General features: G+C 43.8%; 2 protein-coding genes across 2 annotated transcripts in view; both read left to right on the top strand.

The window, feature by feature from the left end:
• Positions 1–4,153, top strand: part of PIR (pirin) — a 99,502-nt gene extending 95,349 nt beyond the window's left edge. Inside the window, 2 exon segments of the mRNA XM_033427931.2 lie at positions 3,905–3,961; positions 3,964–4,153. Coding sequence (XP_033283822.2) covers positions 3,905–3,961; positions 3,964–4,016 — 110 coding nt within the window. The 3' untranslated portion in view covers positions 4,017–4,153.
• A 194-nt stretch (positions 4,154–4,347) lies between these two features.
• Positions 4,348–18,397, top strand: part of VEGFD (vascular endothelial growth factor D) — a 38,595-nt gene continuing 24,545 nt past the window's right edge. The window contains exon 1 of the mRNA XM_004269659.3: positions 4,348–5,130. Within this exon, the coding sequence (XP_004269707.1) occupies positions 5,041–5,130 (90 nt within the window). The 5' untranslated portion in view covers positions 4,348–5,040. The remainder of the gene's footprint in view (positions 5,131–18,397) is intronic.

The raw sequence follows: 18,397 nt of genomic DNA, 5'->3' as shown, positions 1-18,397 counted from the left end.
AAGCTTGAGAACAACCTGACAAGGTATGTACTCTCATCCCCACTTTATGGATGAGGAAGCGGAGGTGCAGAGGTTCGTTGGCCACATAGCTGGGTTCACACTCAGGCTGTCTGGTTTCTACCCACCCTGCCCTTCCGCCTCTCACCGTGCCCGGTTGCCCCTTGCTCTGCCCTGTGGCTTCTCTGCTGGGAAGTAATTGTTGGTGGTGGAGCTGGGATTTGAACCCTAGTCTCCTAAACCCTTGTCTTGTGCTCTCTCCACTATAGGAAGTTTCTACGCAATGAGAGATTCAACTCACACCAGTTTTATTACAGGAGAGGGAGGGAATTCAAAGCTTTAATTAGAGAAGGGATGAATAGTGTAGTTTAAAAGAGGGTTTGTGGGATTATTGATAACTAGCAAATAATTTTCTTATTCAATTAAGAAACATGCCTTCTGGGGGAAATAATGTACAGCATGGTGATGATAGTCAATAACATTGTACTGCATATTTGAAAGCTGCTAAGAGAATAGATCTTAAAAGTTCTCATCGGGGGCTTCCCTGGTGGCGCAGTGGTTGAGAGTCCGCCTGCCGATGCAGGGGACATGGGTTCGTGCCCCGGTCCGGGAGGATCCCACATGCCACGGAGTGGCTGGGTCCGTGAGCCATGGCCGCTGGGCCTGCATGTCCGGAGCCTGTGTTCCGCAGTGGGAGAGGCCACAACAGTGAGAGGCCCGCGTACCACAAAAAAAAAAAAAAGTTCTCATCAAAAAAAAAAAGTTCTTATCACAAGAAAACAAATTCTATAACTGTGTATGGTGACAGATGTTAACTAGACTTATTGGGGTGATCATTTCCCAGTATATACAAATACGAAATCATTATGTTGTACACCGGAGACTAATATAATGCTGTATGTCGGTTATACCTCAATTTCAAAAAAAAATAAATCAATTTAGTTACATATTACCCCCCCCCCAAAAAAAGAAGAAAAACAAAAACATATACTTTCTGGTTTGGGTTTTCTTCTTCTTGAGGATCTGAGGAGATGAGCTTCCTCCCCTTGGCTTTGGAGGACTCACACTTCCAGCGCTTCCCTTGTTTCTCAAAGTGGTCCATGGACCAGCAGCAATGGCACCACTGGAGAGATAGTTAGAAATGCAGAGCTTCAGACCCCACTCCAGACCTCTTGGCTCAGAATATACATTTTAATAAGATTCCCACGTGATTTATGTGCACATTATGATTTGCGAATCACAGCAGAATACCCCAGAGAAGTGTCAAGCTGGAAGCCTGGAAGTGTACTGTTTGTACAGAAAAGTAATTGAGGGAGGGGAGAGGTGCTCCGCAAGTCTCATCTATAGCAAAATTATGACGCGCAGGAAGTCAGTCCTTGGCCCAGTACCTGCTCTCATTTTCTCTGTTCCGTCTCCCTTTCCCCTCTGCGTCCTTTAAAAAGGTGGCTTTTCCAGGATGCCCTCTTGAATTTACGATTTTTTTTGCATATGAGGGCTCTCTCATTGTTTCCTACCTAGTACAGTCCACATCTCCATCTCCAGGTGAAATTTCTCTTGCGAGCCCCAGACCCCTATTTCCAACAATGTACCGAGCACCTCTGCCAGGCAGCTATCTGATTGTCTCCAGCACCTTCATGTCAGAATATCCAGGACTGAGTTCCTTGCTCTACCCACAGCTTCCTGTGTCTTGTGTCTCAGTTACCCTTAAACAATTCCACCATCAACTCAGCCTCCCAGGCCAGGCGTCTTCTCTACCCTGATGCCAAAGTTTTCTTCTAAAAACTGCAGATCAGAGTACATTGTTCTGTCCTTAACGCTTCAGTGATTCCAGATCACCTGCAGAATTATGTCCAAACTTCTTCCCATAGATGGCGTCCAAAACCCAGAGGGCTCAGGCCCCTTGCTACATATCAGACTCCACCCTCCTCCTTTTCCGCACCCTCATGTCCTCCTGCAGGCCGGTCCCGAAAATGCCGTTCCGCCATGTCTGCCTGTGCAGACATTACCTCCTTCTCCCCTTCTGTGCTGATTCTTTGCATTTTCCATACTTTTATCGTTCTGTGTATCACACTGTTTTGTAATAATTTGTTTTCATATCTGTTTGTGTTATAGATTTGAGGTCCTTGAGGGGAGGGAGTCTGTCATTAAGTTGTCTTTCAGCTTTATGTCTCTAGCTCCTAGCACCATGTTCGTCATTCAGTAAGCACGCAATAAATCCTGGATAGAGAGGTCATTGAGTGAATGAATGAATTTACACACCTGCTACCTGTTTTCCCTTTCTCTTGCCATCCTATTCCCTGAAATCTCCCAAAAGGCGTCAGCGTCATCAAAGCATGTGATCCTGGGTCTTCCTTCTCAAGCACTAAAGTGGGTGCCGAATCTGTGCTGATACGCCAAGAGTAGTTAAGAAGTTTGCCTGTGTTATTCCAAGTTTTAAGTTATATTTTAATCCGGGTCTCTCAGAGAAAGCCTCTTAGGGGAGGCACTTTGTAAAAGATTCCTGACGGCACCTCTGAAGACTGGGGGAAGAAATATACTGACCGAATGGACAAATCTGTCAACCGCTTTCAAGACACTGCCAATGCCATATAAGAGCTGGCCTTGTTTATCCAACAGGTGGATGCTCCTACAGTATGTGAAGAGACAGACATTTTGCCTCCTGGTCGATTAGGGGAGGACTTCTTCTACACTTGTAGCAAATGCCAAGTTCAGCCCTAGGAATTAGACAAACAGTGACCATGGGCCAAATCTGTCCACTGCATGTCTTTGTAAATGAAGTTTTATCGGAACACAGCCATCCCTAGTCACTTCTATATTGTCTGTGGCTGCTTTGCGCTTCAGTAGAAGAGTTGAGTAGTTGAGACAGACACCGTTTGACACACAAAATCTAAAATATATACTGTCTGGCCCTTTACAGGAAAAGTGCACTGACCCCTAGAGAATCCAAAATGTGATGCTTTCTTGACTTGACATTTTTATAATCTCCTTTTTATTGTCAGTGAGATGCTACTAATTGTCAAAAATGACTTAGACCCCTCATGCAAGGACACAGCCTCATATACTGTGGAGATACCAACACTGTGACAAGATTTGCCAATTTAAAAAATCAGATCAGTTAAATTCTTGACATCAGCCAATGCTAGTGCAACTGACAACTACAATAAATCTTAAAAGTTCTCATCACAAGAAAAAAAACTTCTGTAACTATGTATAGCGACCGATGTTAACTAGACCTATTGTGACGATCATTCCCCAATATATACAAATACAGAATCATTATATTGTTCACCTGAAACTAATATAAGGTTGTAAGTCATTTATACCTCAATAAAAAATAACGATAAAAAGAACTAACAAACAGCAGGCTTCCTTGGTGGCGCAGTGGTTGAGAGCCCGCCTGCCGATGCAGGGGACACGGGTTCGTGCCCCGGTCCGGGAAGATCCCACATGCCGCGGAGCGGCTGGGCCCGTGAGCCATGGCCGCTGAGCCTGCGCGTCCGGAGCCTGTGCTCCGCAACGGGAGAGGCCACAACAGTGAGAGGCCCGCGTACTGCAAAAAAAAAATAAAATAAAATAAAATAACAGCTACAAAAATGGTCGTAATAGAATCAAACTTAAGAATGTTTTGAATAAAGAGATTGCCATTGCTGATGGCAGCCTGCAATGGATGAGTGAGATATAATTGCATTTGTTTATCTGAAGTTTGGTCTTTATAATCATACACAATCGTAGTCAAGAAACTTGTATTACAGTCCTCGGAGATTGGATGCTGCAAAAATAACCTTCTGCTGTTCAGATATGCCTGAGTTTGTCTCAAATTAAGAACTACAGAAATACATACCATTTTCGTGGTAGAAGAAAATATTCTCGTCACCCAGAACTTTCTGAATGTCTCTTTCTGCTCTAGGTCCATTTGTGATGAACACAGATGAAGAGATTTCTCAGGCCATTCTTGATTTCAGAAATGCAAAAACGGCTTTGAAAGAGCCAAAACCTGGAAATCAAAGATTGGAAACTAGTGACAAGCGCAAGGGCAGGTCTGGCTGCCTTCTAGAATTTTGCCCTTTGTGGCATCCACCCGTTCAGTGCATCCAGTTTCCAAAGCTGACTTCGCCAGTGCTTCTAAAGAATTCCACACTCAAGTGATGACATGTTTTCTATAGCCACGTCTGTGAGATATTTCCTGGCCCAAGCAAATAAACCTAATTGTTGCTTCTTTAAAAATCAGTGTTCTTCATTTCAATCTAAGTTACTTCTGTTAAAAAAATTATTTTGTCTATGTTTTCCTTTTCATGGGCATGTGGACATTTTGTCGTCTTTGTGCCTGTGTGTTTTTTAAAGCACATTTGATTACTTTCTGTGTGTCACTGATGGAGGTGCGTGAGCATCTGAGGTCTCTTTCTGAGCAACGCAGTTTCGAAGCCTATGTGCTGGGGTTTCATGTTACAGGTTATCTCCGTGGGTAAAGTAACAGCAGTTCTGAGCGTTTCAGTCAGTTTTCAAAACTGCCCTGCTATTGGTAGGGACACGACAGGATTACGGCCAAGACTTCCCTGCTTTTTCTGCCAAAATGTGTGTCAGATTTAAGACACATGCTCCTGCAAGCTTCCATGAGGGTTGTGAAAAAGGTTTGAATCCACAACTGGGTCCCAGCCTTCTGTAGCTGCAAACATTGGTGGCCAAACCACCTCCTTCTAAAACAACTCAAACCTGGGGCACAGGGGGGGAAGATTTTTTTTTTTTAGTTTGCTGGAAATGAAATGGACTTAGAGGCTTTCTCATTTCAAGTAGAAGACATAGCCACTTCCTGATTATTTTTGGAGCGTACGAACATTTAAACTTTTTTTCAGTTCTCTCCCCCCCATAAGATTGTGCAGAAACGTACCTTGACTAATTGATTTTGATCACAACTGATTATTTGTTTTTCCCTGTGAACTCCTGGGGTTTCGAACTTTCCTTCTGGAGAATATGCCTTTTGAACCAGTTTGCTCTAGCTGCCTGAGGTCAACTGCTTGGTAATCAGTGGATATTAGAATATTCAAAATGTACAGACAGTGGGCAGTGGTGAATATTTTCATGATGTCTTCTCTGCAATTGGTGCAGAGCTCCAGTTATGAACATGGACCAGTGAAGGTAGGTGAGCTCAATTTTTCATGTGATGCAGATTTTTAAGTTGGCTTATACAGAGGATGTTCTTTCTTTGCCGCCACTATTTTTGAGACAATATAAAAATGCATAACACTCCTCGTAGTGGGCAGGATATATTCTGTACTTGTTAATGAGTATTCTGTTTCTTAGGCTTACTAAGATTCTTGCCATGAGTTTTTGAAAACGCTGGGGGTGGGGGCTTTTGGAGATGTAATAGGACATGAAAGTTTCCCCTCAACTGTATGTGCAGATAGCACAGTGATTTTTTTTTATTTGAAACAAATTGATTTACAAGGTTGTGTTACTTTCTGCTGTACCACAGTGATTTTCTCATGAAGCATTGACTTGTTTTTATGACACAGATAACTTTGGGGGCTGTTTATTTTCAGGTCATCTGTGAGCTAGTTTAGTTAGTTAATTTCTTCTGGGAACTGAAAACTGCCATGCTTTCTACAGATGTTTTCTATCTGGTTTTCCAAATTACCCATTGCCACCATCTAGAAAAATCTTTTCTCTGAAGTCGTTTTGGTCCTTTGCTTTTTGAAACGTGTGTAAAACTCAACCATAATCAAATCTTTGATTCTATGAGCAGGCGTCAGAGCCCAATGAATTGAGAGTAATGAAAAAAGATTAACTGGGATGTTACTGTCTGAGCACTATTTCGCCCAGTTTTATTGTATTTCATAGACTGTACTGTTTTTCTCAGCTTTTGATTTTGAAAATGATTCAGATATAATTGTTTTGACTGAAGTGGTGCTAAATCATTATTGATTTTGGAATTTCTGGCCGTGAGCAATCAAAGTGGACTTGAGATTTTGTAGCTGTCGTTAGGAAATGCATTTTCAACAAGGTTGATATCGCCCCCAACAGGGGAAAATTGGTCCTTGGGGGTGAAAACGTCTTACTCTTATGTATAAAGCACAGATGTACTTACACTACAGAAAGAGATACACAGTATTTCTGCGAAGGTTGAACTCTGTGTTAGGTGTAGAGAGTCACCTTGTCCAGCAAGCGACACCTTTCTAACTTTCCAAATTCCAAACGGACACGAGAGAGATCACCGTCGTTCAGCTCCACTTCATTGCCACCAGCCTGGATGTGGGATCTCAATGCCAGATCGCAGGTAAAAGGGAATCTCATTTTGAGCCTAGGGGACAGGAGAAAAAAAAATCAGACTTGTTTGAAGTAAGTAAGGCTTTTCAGGCTGTACAGCTGTCTTTAAGTCCACCCAACCCCTGGCTCAATTAAATCTTTCCGATGCGAAGGAAAGACGTGCATACAGTTAAACAGAAGTTCGGGTGTAGATACGAGTGGGTGGTGAGGGCTAAGGAGGTATATCATATTGGTTATTATACATTTTCTTTTCCCCCGTAACTTTCTCTTAAGAGGAAAATCCAAGAAGATATGTGTTTCTTAATGTTCTTCTTGTTTAAATCAAAATTGAGTATGAAAGCATATTCAAGATGGTAATGGTTTGGACACTGGGATATGAATGTATTTTGTGCATTTTGAGATAAAAGTGTTTCATTTATTGTAAGACGTGTCCAGGGTCCTCCATGGTGGTAGGTTCGTGAGCGTGTTCCTCTCTCCACCCTCCCCTCTTCTAACCACCTCTTTTCCCAAAAGGATGGCAATGATGCCAATTCTATCACAAGGTTGCCCTTCCCCCACAGTGGTCACTTTCTAGCCTTGAACATCCTCCTATTTTTTCAGCTTAGACTAGTAGTGCCTCTAGTACAGTTACACAAGTCTGTGAACATTTTTTTTCTGCAGTAACCATGCAAAAGGCTACCAATACCCTGCAGAATTGCTCTCAAAGCCATTTGAGTGTAAGGCATCCTGATTTCATTAGTCTTGCCAGCTGTACTTAGGACAGCTGTTTGGGGTCAGTAGTGCATGGAATTTGTGAACTGAGATAAATCTGTTGGAAAATCTCAACTCAGATCTACTGTGCGTACTGTTTAGCTGCTAAGTTTTTCAATCATCTAAGCAGAACGTGTTTTCTTCTAGAAATAAGATTAACCCAGTGCCTCTTTCTGGCTCACTAGTATAATCAGATTAACCACCTAGATATGGGATTTATTTCTGTGTCTGTTTTATCCAGCTTTTATATATGTTGGGGTAATCATATACTGTTGCACAGAGCGTGCACTGCACAACTCTAGGATGCTCCATCCACATAGTTTCACGTCTGTATGTGACAGCCCTGAGTACAATAGCGTAGACATTCTGGGCGTTTGATAAATAAATACCTGCAACCTCACTGTCCTGTCATTCACATCGACCTTCTGACCAGCACTGTTTCTGGTGTATTTGATAAGCATTGTTTGTCACCAGGAATCTTGGCACCCCCTTAAGTCACTAGGGGAAGCCATTGCCCTAAATCTCTTCAAAGTCACTGATGCAGACATACCAGGAGAGTGACGAAGGATTGATTCCGGGTCCTGGTAGGCTTGCCCCACTCTTCTCTGACGGAATTTGTCTCCTTCTTCCCCACACGACCTTTCAGCCCCCTCTTTCATCACTTCAGTGGTGGAAGACTGTTGCTGAGTGGTGGAGTCGTTCAAACTCGGCCTGGGACTGGAATAAATCCAAGATCCACACCTCTAAGTACCGTGAGAAGCCACATGGCTCACGAGACTTCATAACCTTTGTGTCACTTGCCTTCTCCTGAAATTGTCTCTAAAGGGAATTGAATAACAAGGACTAAGATGCACCTTCCATATTTAATTCCAGGAAGCAGACCCGCCCCCACTGCTCTCCCTACGGTCGTGCACAGGGAAGTCCATTGACTTCGTTGCTAGTCAGATGGCCCAACGAGCTCGTGCCCACTTTCGTATCAGGCACCATCCTTGGCACAAAATACATTTGAAATGTTTTCCATTAATTTCTTCTTCATTTATGACCTTATAGGTAAATGCGTTGCGTTACATGCTTCTGTACACAGATCTTTTCTATCCTTAACTGGTGGTTGAAGCTCTTATATCACTTTAGCCTATTATTGCTATTCAGGATACAGTAGGACCCTCTGTATCTTATAGCTTGAATATACTACTTCCTTGTATGACTTATTTTTTAATTTACAACCCCTGATTTGGGGAATTCCCGGGAAGTCCAGTGGTTAGGACTCCACGCTCTCACTGCCCAAGGCCCGGGTTCACTCCCTGGTCAGGGAACTAGGATCCCACAGGCCGCGTGGTATGGCCAAAAAAACCAACCACCTGATTTGGACTTGGCGGATTAGCCTTTAGACCCCTAAAAGCTCTAGAAAAAAGATCACATTAAAGCTGTATGTTGAGCGAGTTTCGTTAAGGAACTGCTCTTCGGACAGTCTTATAAAGACAATTTATGGAATGAAAATGCAGTATTTGGACACACAGATGCTTCCATGTAGGAGGTAACGTAGGACGATCTGGAACTCCCAGGCACCTTTATCATTACCACAGTGGCCTAGAGGTAGTAGAGGAAGAGGGACACAAGTGACAGTAAATTGTTTCTGAGCACCTTTCTAAGCTCAGCTCTTTCCCACCACTTGAGATTAACAGAGAGGGCGGGAAACTATCTACAATTGGGAAAGTGATTGAGATGAGGTGAGATGAGACATTTCTTTTTTTTTTAACTTTGTATTTTATATTGGAGAATAGGTGATTAACAATGTTGTGTTAGTTTCAGGTGTACAGCAAAGTGATTCAGTTATACATATCCATATATCTATTCTTTTTCAGATTCTTTTCCCATTTAGGTCATTACATAATATTGAATAGAGTTCCCTGTGCTATACAGTAGGTCCTTGTTGGTTATCTATTTTAAATATAGCAGTGTGTACATGTCAATCCCAATCTCCCTATTTCTTCTTAGGTTGCTTTTATGGTGGGAAGTCCCCTTTTTTAAAATTTATATAAATTTATTTATTTAATTAATTTATTTTTGGCTGTGTTGGGTCTTCGTTGCTGTGCGCGGGCTTTCTCTGGTTGCGGCGAGCGGGGGCTACTTTTCACTGCGGTGCGGTGGCTTCTCTTGTTGTGGAGCGCAGGCTGTAGGCGTGCAAGCTTCAGTAGTTGTGGCTCGTGGGCTCTAGAGCTCAGGCTCAGTAGTTGTGGTGTGTGGGCTTAGTTGCTCCGTGGCATGTGGGATCTTCCCAGACCAGGGCTCGAACCTGTGTCCCCTGCATTGGCAGGCGGATTCTTAATCACTGCGCCACCAGGGAAGTCCAGAAGTCCTCTTTTCTCTCTCTTACCACTCGATCTTACAGTCTCTACCAAGATACTAGGACATTATAAAGCAAAGCCTCTCTGAGGCCCCCGTTCATCATGAAAGTCTTGACTGGTTGTGATGTCCTTATTCCTAAAGGCTCTCCCTTGCCTCTCCTTAGAACTTCCCAACATCTGACAATTCATTTGTTTATTTATTGAGCACGTACCGTGTCGAATGCAGCAGGAAATAAGGCAGTGTTTCAGCCCTCATGGAACTCATATTCCACGTGTGGCGGGTGAAAAGTGCCACGAAGAGGATCAAGAAGGGGGCGGAGACACAGAGGGATGGGTGCGGGGGACCCCTCTGATTCAGTTTACTTTGTGCAGTGGCCGTGCGGAGGGGCCAGTGTGGCTGCAGTAGGGAGAGCGGAGGCCAGAGCTGTACTTCCGGAGCTTGGAGAAATAGCCAGGGCAGATCACGTAGAGTGTGGCTGTGTTCCAGGAAAACCTCTTGCACACTGAAATTTGAATTGTGCATCATTTTCATGCATCACGAAATAGGCTTCTTTCCATTTGTTGCAACCATTTAAAATTGTAGGAAGGATTTCTTGGCCCACAGGCCATATAAAAAGAGGCCGCAGGCTGGATTTGGCCCACAGGTCAGAGTTGGCCAACCCTGATCTGTATCATTACGCTGTTTTATCCTATTCATGGGACGTATCAGTACCTGACATTTTTTATTTGCTTGTGTATAGGTTTATTGCTTTGTCACCGTCCACTAGCATGAAAGGTTTTTGAGGACAGGGTTTTTCATTGTTTACTTCAGCTTCCCAGTCACCTAGTGCAAAGGTGGAATAGAATGGATACTAAAAAAGTATTTGTTACTGACTGATGGACTGGGCATCTAGGCTTTGAGATACCCAGGCAGTATATTCCCCCTGTGCTATTTTCCTGTGGAGATTAGACAGGATTTGGCTGGAGGTATCAAAGAATCCTGCAGTATTTTTTCAGCCATAAGCTATCCTAGAAGGTGTTTACTTCGAGGAGCTAGTTATAGAAGGAAGTCACCTTAGCCCATTTTTCCAGCTTGGTGGTCACAGAAAGAGTTGGCAAAGCAGCGTCTGGCCACACAGCAGATATGGATAAAACTTGGACACCTGGATGACTTCCTTCATCTTTGAGATCCTTGAAAAGTGCTGTGTTTCCATCCTACACCACGTGGTTTGTGAAGATGTGGTAAATTACGGCAAAGGGCTCTGGGCAGATGCTCAGTCAGTCAGGCTAGGCCAGGATCTGCTGTAACAGGTAGCAAACAAACTCCATATCTCTTGGGGGCTCCTAAACAGCAGAAGGGGTAGTTATTGCCTGTACCACGTGACCCTCCTGGTTTGTCCAGGATGAGCTCCACATCAGGATGAAGCTGGCTGGGCATCTCCTTCTTGAATGCCGTTAGTCACCATGACAGAGGGAAGGAAAGCCCTGGAGAGCCCCACCCTGGCAGTTAAATTCTCTGGCCTGGAAGTGACACACATCACTTCCGGTCACAGCCCCTTGACCCCCTGCCCCATCTAACCACCAGGGGCCAGGAAGTGCAAGCCTTCCATGTGCTCGGAAGGTAGAAGGCTGGAACTCTGGTGAATAGTATTAATGACTATACTACACACAACTTTGGTCACTTCTAAATGTTTCTGAACTCACCATTGAGATGGGAGGTGACTGTGGTTGGACACTGGGGTAGAATCATGGAAGGAAGACATTCGGGTTTCTTTCTGCTGCTCAGGAGGCTCCTTTTTCTTGGGAAAAGGAAAGCTGTACATTCAGTTCAGTGAACATTTGTGGAATGTCCACCATGTGCCGGGCACATGAGTGGAAATGACATTAATTATAAAATAAAGATGTCTCAGTTATTTGCATATCTTACCAGCAGCCAAGGAGCTCAGCTTGGCCTGTGAGAAGGATAATTTTAATGCCTGAAACTTTAAGTAATAATGAAAATTTTATTGAGTCTCTCTTTTTTTTTTTTTTTGGCGGTACGCAGGCCTCTCACTGCTGTGGCCTCTCCCGTTGCGGAGCACAGGCTCTGGACGCGCAGGCTCAGCGGCCATGGCTCACGGGCCCAGCCGCTCCGCGGCATGTGGGATCTTCCCGGACCAGGGCATGAAGCCGTGTCCCCTGCATCGGCAGGCGGATTCTCAACTACTGCGTCACCAGGGAAGCCCAATGAGTCTCTTTTTTGTCTTTCATTGTCATCTAAATAATTATACCACTCACATCTTTGAGAAAAGTATTGCTTTCCTGAAATCTAGGTTTGCCTAAAGTAATTTCTGGAGAAAGAAAATGACATGTGTCGAATGTTGCTATGGCAAAGGTTTTGTTGTTACTTACTGTTCCATTCTGGAGGGAGTTAGGAAGAGTGTGATTTTGATTGAAGGAATACCCTGAGTTCATCCTATATAAGAGACCCTCCGAAAAGAACAGTTCATAACTTGGTTCATAACGATACTGTCACAGCAAGACTGGGGATCATTGCGCATCTTAGACAGTGCAGTGGTTATGGGTGAGGGAGAGGAGAGCAGTGGATGCTGGCACGGGACCACTGCATCTTTAGGAAGAAAGGTGAAAACGGGCGTTCTGGGCTGACTGCCAGTGGCACGGCAGGGTTGCCTTGTAAAAAAGAGGATGAGGTTTGGCATAAAGATCCTCTGTCCACCCAATGGATTGTGTTACACTTCGGCTGAGATAGGGCTGTAGCAGTTAACTATTACAACAATAATGCAGTATGACAATCCAGTCCAAATTTCAGTGGCTCGAAACATCGGTAACCTATTTTCACTGACGTTCCTGTTGGTCAGCTGGAAGCAGAGGGTCAAGGCTGGAGCCATAAGTTGAGTCTGGGTCTGCTCCACATGCCTCTCATCTGCCTCGGATCAGTGAGCCAGCAGGGGCAGGTGCTTATGGTGATGATGGAAACGTAGGAGGGCTGTGCGGTCATAAATACATTTCAGTCCTCTGCTTGCATCATGTCATAATATCCCATCGGTCAAAGCAGGCCACGTGGCCCAACATCATTGGGACTGAGAAATACACTCCTGTCTTGGGCAGGGACAGGACGGGTGGAGGCATGGAGGCGGTGGAATTGTTTTTAACAATAACCTAATTACCATAAAGGCTTTGGATGGTTTCCTTAGACGTTGGGCCCTTGATCTTTGAGGTCAGTGTTAAAGAGACTGTAACAGAGGCTTACTTCCCTGGTGGCGCAGTGGTTGAGAGTCCACCTGCCAATGCAGGAGACACGGGTTCAAGCCCTGGGCCGGGAAGATCCCACATGCCGCGGAGCAGCTAATCCCATGCGGCACAACTACTGAGCCTGTGCTCTTGAGCCCGTGAGCAAGCCTGCACGCAGCAACAAAGACCCAACACAGCCAAAAATAAATAAAAATAAGAATAAATAAATTTAAAAAAAGACTGTAACAGACCTTAGGAATATATTCTCCTGGGGTTATTCAGAGCATCCTTTTAGAGTTTTGCTGCTCGAGCCCATTCCGCACTCATCTGTCCCCACATTTCCTAAGCATAGATGCATCCGACGGGAGCAGAGGCATTTGAGTGGAGCACGGATTTAAAACATGTGAAGGCAGGCATAGACCTCTCCCCACATGCTAGACAATTTGGCTGGGGAGAAACCCACCCACAATATTCATCAAATTAGAGCATGTGGAGGTCCCAGACATCCTAGCCGTCTAGTATCCCCTTAAAATACCCAGACAGCTGTGCCACACACACTCACACAAATGCGCACACACACACACACATACGCACTTTGTCTGCATCTCTAATTCCTTTCCTTAGTCTTAAGATGAACTCAACACCCTGAGTTTCTCATATATACACATTTAAACATAGAACTGCCTGAGTAGAAGAGCCACTGAGAGTGTGAGGGCCCCCAGATGGCCAGGTTTCTGGATTTCAGAGCAGTAGCACCAGGCCCTCGGGTGGCTCCATGCGAATCATTATCAGCAGCGCGTGTTCTCCTCCCTGCCCTCAGTTGGTACGGCCCATACTATTAGGTACCATCTGTTCTGGGGATGGCTGGACCCTAATGACAAAACACAAAGGTTGAAGAAGTGGGTGGTTTTCCCTCACCCACCTATAAAGACGTATGTAAAGCTTGGGTAGACACTTTAAAATTGGCCTTACATCTGAAAATACCTCCAAGAAATGTTAAGAAAAAAAAAGAAGAAGAGAAAGTTTGTCCTTGATTTACCCTGGATAAGGTTTTCTCATTAACTTTTTTTTTTTTTTTTTTAACATCTTTATTGGAGTATAATTGCTTTACAATGGTATGTTAGTTTCAGCTTCACAACAAAATGAATCAGTTATATATACACATATATTCCCATATCTCTTCCCGCTTGCGTCTCCCTCCCTCCCACCCTCCCTATCCCACCCCTCCAGGCGGTCACAAAGCACCGAGCTGATCTCCCTGTGCTATGCGGCTGCTTCCCACTAGCTATCTACCTTACGTTTGGTAGTGTATATATGTCCATGCCTCTCTCTCGCTTTGTCACAGCTCACCCTTCCCCCTCCCCATAGCCTCAAGTCCATTCTCTAGTAGGTCTGTGTCTTTATTCCTGTCTTACCCCTAGGTTTTTCATGACATTTTTTTTTCTTAAATTCCATATATATGTGTTAGCATGCGGTATTTGTCTCTCTCTTTCTGACTTACTTCACTCTGTATGACAGACTCTAGGTCTATCCACCTCATTACAAATAGCTCAATTTCGTCTCTTTTTATGGCTGAGTAATATTCCATTGTATATATGTGCCACATCTTCTTTATCCATTCATCCGATGATGGACACTTAGGTTGTTTCCATCTCTGGGCTATTGTAAATAGAGCTGCAATGAACATTTTGGTACATGACTCTTTTTGAATTATGGTTTTCTCAGGGTATATGCCCAGTAGTGGGATTGCTGGGTCATATGGTAGTTCTATTTGTAGCTTTTTAAGGAACCTCCATACTGTTCTCCATAGTGGCTGTATCAATTTACATTCCCACCAACAGTGTAAGAGGGTTCCCTTTTCTCCACACCCTCTCCAGCATTTATTGTTTCTAGATTTTTTGATGATGGCCATTCTGACTGGTGTGAGATGATATCTCATTGTAGTTTTGATTTGCATTTCTCTAATGATTAGTGATGTTGAGCATTCTTTCATGTGTTTGTTGGCACTCTGTATATCTTCTTTGGAGAAATGTCTATTTAGGTCTTCTGCCCATTTTTGGATTGGGTTGTTTGTTCTTTTGTTATTAAGCTGCATGAGCTGCTTATAAATTTTGGAGATTAATCCTTTGTCGGTTGCTTCATTTGCAAATATTTTCTCCCATTCTGAGGGTTGTCTTTTGGTCTTCTTTATGGTTTCCTTTGCTGCACAAAAGCTTTGAAGTTTCATTAGGTCCCATTTGTTTACTTTTGTTTTTATTTCCATTTCTCTAGGAGGTGGGTCAAAAAGGACCTTGCTGTGATTTATGTCATAGAGTGTTCTGCCTATGTTTTCCTCTAAGAGTTTGATAGTTTCTGGCCTTACATTTAGGTCTTTAATCCATTTTGAGCTTATTTTTGTGTATGGTGTTAGGGAGTGATCTAATCTCATACTTTTACATGTAGCTGTCCAGTTTTCCCAGCACCACTTATTGAATAGGCTGTCCTTTCTCCACTGTACATTTCTGCCTCCTTTGTCAAAGATAAGGTGACCATATGTGCGTGGGTTTATCTCTGGGCTTTCTATCCTGTTCCATTGATCTATCTTTCTGTTTTTGTGCCAGTACCATACCGTCTTGATAACTGTAGCTTTGTAGTATAGTCTGAAGTCTGGGAGCCTGATTCCTCCAGTTCCTTCTTTCGTTCTCAAGATTGCTTTGGCTATTCGGGGTCTTTTGTGTTTCCATACAAATTGCAAAATTTTTTGTTCTAGTTCTGTGAAAAATGCCATCTCATTAACTTTTATTTACTGTGGTTGGAGGTGTCCTATCTTGCTCTTTTCAAACTCACCTTTCTGGTTGCTAAGGGAAATCAAAGCCATAAAGCACCTCTAAACCCCAACCCAGGACCAGATGCCCCACCCCTGAGAGAGGAAAGAAAGGAAATGAACATTACTGAATGCCTCCCCTATATCTGACCCGTTCCCATGTATGACCTTGGGTCATCTCCACAGCAGCTCTATGAGGTATTGTTAGCATTGCCTTCTGAAATGAGGATACCATGGCTTAAGGAAATTAAATAATTGGCCCACAGTCAAATAGCTAAAAGGGAGCAGTGCCTGGATTCAAAGCCAGCTTACTTTATTTTTTTAAAGGTACTATACGGTAAAATGATCATTTTTCCCATTTGATGTGCAGTTCTGTGAATTTTAGCACAGAGATTTCTGTAACCACCACCATAATCAGGATACAGAAAAAACATTCCTTTCTGCTACCCATTTATAGTCACACCCTCCTCCCAGCCTCTGGCAACCTCTGCTCTGTTCTCCATCACTATCTTTCTGGTTTTTTGAGAATGTTATTAATGGAATCATACAGTCAGTAACCTTTTGAGATTGGCTTCTTTCACTCCCTATGCCTTTGAGATCCACCCAAGTTGCTGTGCATACCAGGCATTCATTCCTTTCGACGGCTGAGTTGTATTCCATGGGACGGACGTGGCACGGTTTGCCTAAGCAACCATTCATATATTGAATGATGTGACAGTTGTTTCCAGCTTTTTAGTTCTTACGAAGAAAGCTAGTATTGATAGAAACATTCTCGTCAAGGTTTTCGAATGAACCTAAGTCCTTGCTTATCAAGGGTAAACTCTCAGAAGTGGGACTGCTGGGTCACGTGGTGAGCGTCTGTTGAACTTTATAAGAAACCGCCAACACATTTCCCAGAATGCTCTACCATTCAAAACCAGTTTTGGACAATTCTCATCCATGCTTTTCCCGCGCCAATCAGCCGTCTGTCCAGACCACAGAGTGGTTTCCAGTATCGGGCAAAGCTTCCTTTCGGGGGATGTAATTTCCACTTGAGAGTTACAAGAGGCAAAGGCACAAAACTTCAGTTTGGCCTCGCGAGTCTAACATGGCCTGCGCGGGTTCCTTGACAGGTGGGAGAGTGAGAAAGGGGAAGCAGGGGTGGGGGAACGGTATCTGTGGACAGCTGGGAACGTGGCGGTACAACTTGGATCCCAAACCAGGGAAAAGTTGGTGGTTTGGGCTCAGCCCTAAACATCCAGCTAAAGATGAAATGCAAAATGCATTTCCAGTGAAACAGAAGTTGCTAAGAGGTAGAGGGAGCATGGAATTATTTGTCTTGCAACATGATCCACTCCCTAGACCCACTGCAAAGGGAAACAAATTGCTGACTGGTTTCCTGAACTCCAGGGCCCAGTAATCAGAGGACTGGTTCCCCAGGCAACACTTGTAAATCCCTAAGCAAATCTAGGGAACGTTGTGTGAAATGTGTTCCGTCCACAGCACACGCCGAAGCTTCTGGATCTTCCAGATATACAAATTCTCTTCACCCCACCCCCTTATCACTAAACTTCCTGAAGACACATTGCCAACAGTTTGACAGAATAGAATCATCAGTTTTGAAAGGCTTGGAAACATCGACCCACAGTTCTCGAGAGGTCCAGTGGGGAATTTTGCAAAGCTGGTCTCCTTTTTCATATCTAGAACAGGAGGATTCTTAAGGGCAAAGGACTTGAATGACCCAAGAACAGCTTTTTGCAACTCGTAACTTCTAACAGCTCAGAGGCAGGATGGATCTGAGCCATGTACTCCTAAGCCACGCCCCTTCCCCTTGGCCTTGTGTTTCTGTCCTAATTTCTGTGTGCCTTCACATATTTTCTAGACTGCCATGTGAAAGGATTAGAATTTACTATTCCCAATTAAGTCCCAGTAAGTTAAAGCAGTACCTATTATTTTTAATTCTGTTTGGGAGAAGTGGGTTGTTTTGGCTCCTTGGGAATTTTTTTCCTGTCATCTAGGATGGTCTCACATAAGGCAGCTGCTCTCCTCGTGCTGTTTAGCCTGGAAAACAGTTTTGTTGGTCTTCAATCTTGAAAAAGTCATACAGATTGGGAAGTGGGCCACAAACAGTCAGTCCGGTGACTTGAGTTAAGAAAAGGCTTAGAAAATCCAGTTCAGCAAGATACTCATCCAAGTGTTTTGAATCCACGGTATAACTCAGAGGGGTTTAAAGAATAAGACTATTTCTCAGCTTACATCTACCATTTATTCCCCACTCAGTGGGCTTGTACGGGGCTCAGGCACTCACTCCGGCCTTTTGAACTTAAACCAGCATGCACCATTCCCAAGATGAGTGTTTCTCATTCAAATCGCTTGGAAAGATTTTTTTTTTACATCTTTATTGGAGTATAATTGCTTTACAATGGTGTGTTAGTTTCTGCTTTATAACAAAGTGAATCGGTTATACATATACATACGTTCCCATATCTCTTCCCTCTGGCGTCTCCCTCCCTCCTACCCTCCCTATCCCACCCCTCTAGGTGGTCACAAAGCACCGAGCTGATCTCCCTGTGCTATGCGGCTGCTTCCCACTAGCTATCTACCTTACATTTGGTAGTGTATATAGATTTTTTAAAGAAACTTTTTATTTTGAAATAATTTTAGATTTACAGAAAAGTTGCAAAGCAAGCGGAGAGAATAGCCTGTATGTCTCTCACCCAGCTTCTCCTAAGACTAGCAACCACTTACGAAGTTTTTCACAATCCTCATGGCAAAGCTGTAGCCCAGAACCAGAAAATGAGAATCTCTGAGGATGGGATCCAAGCATCAGTGTCTCTGTGAGGCTTCTTCCCAGGCAGGTTCAAGGTGAGGCCAAGGTTGAGAACCTCTGCTACAAACCCTTCTCAAAGTGTGGCCAGCCAACCAGCAGTATCACCATCACCTGGGTGCTTGTTAAAAATGCACCATCCCAGGTCTCACCCCAAACCTACTCCATCAGAATCTGCATCCTGGCAAGATTGCCAGGTGATTGGTATGCACAGGAAGTTTTGAG

The sequence above is a fragment of the Orcinus orca genome, chromosome X, assembly GCF_937001465.1.
Source record: "Orcinus orca chromosome X, mOrcOrc1.1, whole genome shotgun sequence".
NCBI lineage: Eukaryota > Metazoa > Chordata > Mammalia > Artiodactyla > Delphinidae > Orcinus > Orcinus orca.
This window is presented reverse-complemented; position numbering and strand designations above follow the sequence as displayed.